At 38.3% G+C, this 8,185-nt stretch overlaps 1 protein-coding gene across 2 annotated transcripts; it reads right to left on the reverse strand.

Moving 5' to 3' along the window:
• Positions 1-2,319: 2,319 nt before the first annotated feature.
• LOC125841265 (pentatricopeptide repeat-containing protein At3g54980, mitochondrial) lies at positions 2,320-7,518 on the reverse strand. 2 transcript variants are annotated; one of them, XM_049520358.1, is made up of 3 exons: positions 4,803-7,518; positions 4,641-4,706; positions 2,320-2,764 (listed from the first exon to the last, which is right to left on the reverse strand). In XM_049520358.1, the coding sequence occupies exon 1, from the start codon at positions 7,428-7,430 to the stop codon at positions 4,863-4,865; it is 2,568 nt and encodes an 855-aa protein (XP_049376315.1). In that variant the 5' UTR covers positions 7,431-7,518; the 3' UTR covers positions 2,320-2,764; positions 4,641-4,706; positions 4,803-4,862. The 2 variants fall into 2 exon arrangements, with proteins under 2 accessions (XP_049376315.1, XP_049376313.1); XM_049520356.1 differs by having other exon boundaries at positions 4,641-7,518.
• Between the last annotated feature and the right edge of the window lie 667 nt (positions 7,519-8,185).

An 8,185-nucleotide genomic window follows, 5' to 3' on the forward strand; every position in this document is an offset into this window, starting at 1 on the left:
CACTGGTTCATGTGAAAGGATGGTCTCCAGTTCTCACTTTCCTTGTACAACTTCCTATAAAAAGAAATAATTTCTGTTTTGATCTCTATAGGATCCACCAGTTCTTGATCTTCTACCACCAGTTTATCAATATGGTTGAATCTCTTATGAGCATTTGCCATTCTCTGAAAGAACTTTGTATTTTTGTCCCTTTGTTTTATCCACAGAGTTCTAGATCTCTGTCTCCATGCTATCTCTTCCTTCTTTGCGTACTCTTCAAACTCTTTTACCACGCTTGCTTTTTGAAAAGTCTCTCCTTCAGTTAAAGGCCTGGACTGTTGAATTTCGTTAAACTCATGAACTCTGTTGAGCATTTCCTTCTTTCTTTTTTCCAGGTTCCCATAAGTGCTTACACTCCAGTCTTTCAGTTTAGTCTTCATAGCTTTCAGCTTGGAAGCTAAGATGAAATCAGGCCTCCCTTCGAATTCAAAAGATGTCCACCAATCTTTAATTCTTTCATTAAAACCCTCGGTCTCCAACCACCATCCTTCAAATTTGAAATATGATTTTGTACGACTCCAACAACCACTTTTAAGTGCAATTGGTGTATGGTCAGAGCAAACTCGAGGTAATAGTTCTTGCTTCACATTACAGAAACTCTCCCCCTATTCAGAGGAGTACATAATTTTGTCTATCCTCGAAACAGCTTCTAGGTTGGATCCCCTTATTTATTAGTTTAGTAAAGTCAAGCTTTGGCTCCCTAAAGACTAAAAAAATGGATAAAAAAAGGGGGGGACTTATGCAACGGGCTATGCCACCCAAACCAACTGAGGGAAGTCGCATCCGTCCCATCGCAAGCACCTACAATGTCATGATCACATTGGTTTACCCTAGTTTCTTTGGTAGTTTAACGTACGGTCGCCCCTCCAACAAGAAAAGGTATAAATATGGAAACTTCTCTGCCATTTGGATCGGAGAATTTATGGAGGAAATCGGGTTTTAAATTCCCAGAAAAGGTGGATCAATTAGCTCCATGTCCTCAATAACATCAGAAAAATCATTCATGTACACAGAAGTTCTAGTGCAGTTCCTCTTTTCTGAAGCATATCTAACAATATTGAAATCACCCCCAAGGACCCAAGGCCCTGCAAATAAACTCTTGACAGCCCCTATCTCCCACCACACCTCCTGTCTTTCTAAGTTGCAGGTTGGTGCATATACCCCTGTCATGTGCCAAGTGAAACCATTTACCCTTGATTTAAAACTGCAAGTCAAGGTGTATGAGCCTATCTCCACTACTTCCCCTTCCCAAACATTGTTGTCCCACATAATTAATATGCCTCCCCTAGTGCCACTAGCCTGCAGTTCCCCATATTTGACCCCTCTTTTTCCCCACACTTGTTTAATTTCCTCCCCACTATTTCCTTCAAGCGTGATCTGCTCTCCATTCTTGAATCACACTATTTATCATCCTCCTTTTATCCCTACAATTTAAACCCCCACATTCCATGAAATTATGGAGACATTCATCATATATCTAAAGCCTTTCCCCTCCTCCTATTTCTTGTGCCTTTGCTTTGGAATTTCATATCTATCATTAGACCTTTGAGCTCCTGTTCAGGAAAGTTTTGGTTTTGGCTTTGGTGAAACAAATAGTCTATGCAAATGTGTTCTTGTAGAATTCTCGAAATATCTTGATCTTCTAGGGTAAAACACCATTCCCCTCTCCTCCATCCACATCGATGAAATGCAGGTTTTCACCTTTGAATTTGTAAAAGAATCCCTTCTAAACTTGACACCATTCTCCTCCTCAACTCATATTGATTTGGCTTATACCACAAAGAGGGGGTGGATGGGGTGGCTACCTCAACATAATACTTGGACAACATGAAAACAACAATTCTGATGCATAGCATCGTCATCTTCATTTACACCAGCAGCAAGCTGAGGAGCACATATAAGTGAACGGACAAATTACCCCCCAGCAAGTTTGATAAAACGAAATCAGAAAGAAAGTATAAGCATTTCTTTCTGAGGATTTCTAGACATTCTTGATTAATAGTGCAATTAATATGGTTATTGAGACTTACCTAACTGCTTACATCCCGCATTTTGCTCATAAGTATTTATCTGGAGATTTTATTCCTTACGTCACGATCAGTCCTTTTATATCCAGTTGGAAATATTGCTCACTGTATTGTGACAATGGAAAAGTAAATTCTGAGCAAACAAACTGAACATTCTACCCAATGGACAAAGAAAAGATGTACAAGCTTCATTCATCTTTCCTCATTTCTTAATTTGGAGAGTTGGAGACTTTATTCTCTTTTTTGATAAAGTATTGGAGAGGGACATTTCAGGTCCAAAACAAAGTCTAATTGTTCACAGAATCCTATACTAATGGTTTAAACCTCAATTTACATGTTTTGCACACACAACTCATTCGCCTATGGACATTTACAGACTATCACTTGCATATCTTCTCATAAATAGTTCACCACTTCTACCTCCACTTCAGGAGAGAATACAGTTGAGTGTCAAGAGCAGTGATGTTCACAAGTTCAGTTGAGATTACATGAGAAGAAGAAATGTGATGCATCCCTGGACCAATTACCAAATTTGCTTTGAAAGCGCAAAATTCAGTGGAAGTCTCTACAGCCTGCTTTTCAAAATTTCAAGAGATCCAAGTAAATGTTTCAGTGTAGTACTTGTTTAGTTTTCCCGTGTAGCCTTCACAGACGAAGTGAAATCAGGTAACGCTGCCTCTTTGAGACTCTTCAGATACCTGTGCATGAACTTACACCAAGTTAGGCAGGACTAAAAGCTGTAAAAAGAGAGGCCAGGTCTCCCTGTTTAAGTGAAAAGGGTAATCATCTGCAAATCAATTTCATCAGCTTTTTCAACCACTCCTATGCCTAACAAGGAAAAATTATTTGCAACCTCATTTCCAGTCTTACAGAAATATATAAGGGGGGATAATAGAACTTCCCTACGTAAAGATGAAAAACAAAACAGCAAGTCTCACCCTCCTTATTTCCCAGAGAAACCGATAATTCATGTTTGTCTTTTTTCTCATACTTCAGCAAAAGGCTCGACAAGATGGTTGAATTCTTTATGATCACACCTTTTTGCGTTTTTCTCATATCAGGCTTTCGACCTAGAGTAAAAAATGGTCAGACACGAGACTCGATTCTTAATAAGAAGGAATGTTGTTTATTCTTTTTAAAAGACTCTCCACAACAAGGTGTGTATCTAGTTACATCATGATTTTGCAAACAGCAAGAAGGATCTGTGTGTGTGTGTGTGAGAGAGAGAGAGAGAGAGAAAGAGAGTATAGCAAAATTGCTTGGTCTCAAAGGAGCATAAAATTTGTGCAAGCGTTGGGAATGGAAGAGGGGGTGGGGGTGGGGGTGGGGGAGGGGGATAGTAAAATAACTCAACGAACCAACAAATTGTGGAAGGCCCTCAATCAGTAAAGTTCTTTTAGCATAAGAAAGAGTTGCATAACACAATGAAATTTCAGTTGTGGAACAAGATCATATAAGCCCCAAAACTTTGAGTACTCATCACTCACTACAAAACAAAAAATTCAGTGTAAAAAATCTGCTACATACTGCTGACCAACACAGTCAATGGGCTTGGAAGAGAATTTGGAGTAACAGGGCTCTATATTAAGGGGCTTTGCTTATGTCATGTGGTGTCTTATGAGGCAGCCCTGACTTGGCAAATTTCACTGGAGGGGAATCATACCTCTGTAGAATGGTGGCTTAAGTACAATCAGTGAAGACAAAAAAACACGAGATGATTTTTTCCATCTGTCCTAGCCTTGGTGGTCAGAGTTACTTGGTACCTATTGCTGATGGAAGGTGGCAGCTATCCCGTGGAATTAGCCGAGGTGCACGAAAACTGGCCCAGACACCACGGTCATAAAAAAAAAGAATGGTGACTTAAGATAGCAATCATTTGTTCCAACACTGCAAAAGGCATCAGAACTGTGGCGATGTCTTCCTTACTACATATGGAGTAAGATGAGTAATGCCTAATACAGCAGGAGCAACTGCATAGCTGGACAAGGAAAGGACTAAACAAAGCCATAAGGAAGATTTGGGATGCTATCCCACCCTGTTTAAGGGGATCATTTGGAAAGAAAGAGACTTGAGATCCCGCAAGCAAATCCAGAGGATGTCCAATAATTCATAGCTTAAAAATAAGAAATCTTTCTTTCTCCAGATTTTTGGTGTAAGATGGAGATGGTAAATGGGTAGATATCTTATTCGATTTCCGCAGCTTCTCAGCTGAAAAATAGGGAGCTTACTTATACTTCAATCTCCTCTGTAATATCCAGCACAATATGGTGGCACTAGGTTAATAAGAATAAGCTTACCTATCAAAAAGGTCATCAAGAATTCATCATTCTATAAAGTCCAAATAAAACAATGCACCATCACACGTCGAATCTATCCAATTAAACAGTTAATTTTCCAACCAAAAGAAAAAGATCTAGATTTACCAACATTTATCTGACAGCCTGAACTCATGGATTCAATTTCAAGTTTTTTGAAGACTCAATTTCATATCTAAATCAGATAATACAGTTCAATGAAATCGTGAATCATTGAAACAGCTGAAAACTTAGAAAGATGAAGAACTAGAATTCATACCTTCAAGGGACTCGAGATGACGAAGAGAAAGCACTTCATTGGACCCCAAGCATTAAAGTTGTCGACCTAAGAGACATAGAAATGAATGGTCATAGTGAAGCCAAATCTCATTGGCATCTAACTTAATTCACTGCAACAACTAGTTACCAAGTTCACCCTTGCCTTGCAGACAGCAGTGACAGCCAATGTATCTCGTCAACAAATTGCTAGAGGGTATCCGGTTCATTGTGGCATTGAACTACCACGACCCAAACTATTATCTTTCAACTTTCCACTTATAAGAATATCATAGGTCGCATCATCAGGCTTAAGACCTTTGTCAAGCATCTCATCATGCAACCTAAATGCCTCTTGCAAATTTCCCTCCTTGAAGTATCCAGCAATTAGTGTATTATAAATCAGAACACTAGGAGTCATACTCTTTTTACACATCTCCTCTAAGACCTTGTGTGCATTCTCAACCTGACCTTTATTGGAAAGACCATGTACAAGAACAGTATATGTGATGTCATCAGGCATTATACCCTTTCCAAGCATCTCAGTAAACAAATCAGACGCCAGATCTATTTTTCCATCCTTCAAAAGCCCATCAATCAATGTGGTGTATGTTTCCAGATCACATGGAACACCTTCATTGATCATCTTATCACGCAAGACTAGTGCTGCTTCCATATTATTTACATTTCTAAACCCACTCATCATGCTATTATAAACAAATAGGTTAGGAGTGATACCAACTTGAAGGATTTCATCAAAAAGTTCAGAAGCACTTTTCATGTCTCTTCTTTTGCAAAACCCATCTATAAGAACAGCATATGCAATGACATCTAACTTAATTTCTTTATTTCTCATCTCCTTTAGCAGTTTTAGAGCTAGATTAATGTTATTGCTTTTGCATAATCCATCAATCAAAGTTGTGTAAGTGACAACATCTGGGGAAATACCACTATTGCACATCTCTCTATAAACAGCCAAAGCTGAGCTGACATCACCCTCCTTCAAAAATCCATCGATTAGACTATTGTAAGACATGCATGTTGGAATCAGGTTTCCTCCTTCCACAATCTTTTTAAGTAAATCTTTTGCCTCTGATGTTTTGCCAACCTTAGACATACCACTGATTACAGTATTGAATGTGTAGTCAGTAGGGGAAATTCCTGAAGAGACCATTTGATCAAACATGTTCTCAGCTTTATCAGCGTCACCTTTTCTAAAATACCCGTCAATCAAAATGCTATATGTTACAACATTAGCGTTCAAATGTCTTTCTGGCAACTGAGAGAACAAATCCAATGCTTTGTCCATATTCCCATTTCTGCAATTTCCGAGAATAATATTGTTGTATGAAGTTATAGTAGGTAAAATTCCATTAGCAACCATCTTATCCCATGTGTTTTGAGCTTTATCCATTTGACCCTTCTTACACGACCATGCTATTATACTATTGTAAACGAAAACATTGGCCGTCCCTGAATTTATTGCCCCATCAAACACATTCATTGCTTCATCTAACAAGTTAACACTCAAAAATCCCTTTATCAACAAATTTTCAACATAAGCATTAGACTTAATACCTGCAAGTTTCATTTGCCTGTAAACTAGTGCTGCTTTTTCAACATTCCCATTTTTACAGCAACCTTCTATTAAAACTGCATATGTCACCTTGTTCGGAGTGAGTCCATACTCGACCAATTTGTCAAACAAATCCAAAGCACTTGATAAGTTCCCCTGCAGATGATACCCTTTCATCAAACTTGTTGCAACCACCAAGTTCATCAGATGGCCATTACTAAGCATTTCATCCTTGAGCCTCAATGCCTTGACCATATTCCCTTGTTTCACACAAGCTGAAATTATGTTTGTATATGTTCTCTCAGAAGGAACCCAACCCCCGCATTTCATCTCCTCCAACAACTTCAATGCTAAATTTAGATTCTGCTCCTTACAAGCAACATAAACCCAACAGCTATACAATCCTGCATCAAACTTAATCCCACTCATCTTAGCCTCCTCTAAAAGCTTCACAGCCTCCTTCATTTTCCCTTCTCTGAGACAAGCTGACATCAAAATATGAACAGTCCGACAATCATAATGAGTTCCTCTCGACACTATATCAGTATACAAATCTCCTGCTACTCCAACCATGTCCTGCCTCACCAATTTCTTTAAAAGAGTGTTCATAATTGGTATCCACAACATTATATCATGTTCCAACATCCCATTGAAACAATCAATAGCATCATTCAATCGATTAGCTTTCACACAACTACTTATCAAGAAATTGAAAATCTTAGGATTTAACTCAAAATCAAAAGTCTTACCACACTTCACTAGACCATTAAAAATAATGGTAGCAGACGGACCGGAGTCACTAGAAGCGTAATAATCAAGCAAACGTCGAGCTTTATGCTGATGCATTGCAGAATTCACTAATATGTGAAGCAGAACAAAGAAAGGGTCAGATTTAGAATGTAGAAAACCCCTTTGGAGTCTAGCAGTTTGGAAGTGCCTATAAGCTGAATCAGGGTCATCTCTGTGACTGAGAAGAACATCAACGACATGATTCTTGGTGAACTTACCATCTTCCGAATTGGGTCTGCCACGAGAATGGTCAGTATCAAGAGAATTGGTTGTTGAGTCTGCAGGTGGAGGTGGAGGTGGAGGTTGAGGATGAGGAGTTTTTGGTTGTTGAATTAGTGAAGATGAGGTTGAAGAAATGCATAAATGGCGTCTGCAATAGAGGATTAGCCATGGAGGAATCTGCGAAGAAGAAGGGAGTAAAGCTTTCATTTTTAGCTAGTTTGCCAACGCTAAGACCCCTACAAGTCAGAAGCACAATAAACCCTAAATCCCAAAAAATGGTGTCCTTTTGCTCCCGTTTTACAAAATCGGGTCATCGACGTATCTAGGTCGTTGAATGTTTCATTATATAACAATAAATTTAACAATAGGTTAAAAGTAAAATTTTAGAACAATTAAAACAAATATTAGTCCTTCGGGATGACTCCGTTAATTTAGAGGATGGTTATCCACCCGGGATCAATCCCGATCAGTGTCTTCTGAGTCAAACCTGACGCATAAGGCTTGCCTAGTGCGGTTTATATTCCCTATGTGATTTGCAGACTATTACACGGTGAGGATTTATCCAGTGCGCGCAAAATACTCACCCGAAGCTGTAACAACAGCAAGTTATCCCGGGGTTTAAAAATAAAATAAAATTATATTTACTCAACATAGTACAAGACAATAGATAACAATCATCCAATTCACAACAAGCTGTTAAGGGGTCATTTGGTATGATAAACAAGTATAAATTGTTTTGTGATAAAAAAATTGAACTGTCTTGTACTTGTTTGATTATTAATTTTGGGATAAATTATATTAAGGGCCTGTTTGAACATGCGATATGGTATCATGATATGAAATCATGAGATAAAATTGAAGTTTTGTTTGGACATGCGATATGAAATTTTTGTGTTGTATATTTTCTCATAAACATAAAAATTTCATAAGTTGTAAAACTATTAAAATAACCCAATTGTTTA

This window comes from Solanum stenotomum, chromosome 10 (assembly GCF_019186545.1).
Source record: "Solanum stenotomum isolate F172 chromosome 10, ASM1918654v1, whole genome shotgun sequence".
Classification (NCBI taxonomy): Eukaryota; Viridiplantae; Streptophyta; class Magnoliopsida; order Solanales; family Solanaceae; genus Solanum; species Solanum stenotomum.

Coding starts and splice junctions, on each gene's coding strand:
- LOC125841265 (XM_049520358.1), bottom strand. CDS start 7,430: ATGAAAGCTTTACTCCCTTCTTCTTCGCAGATTCCTCCATGGCTAATC.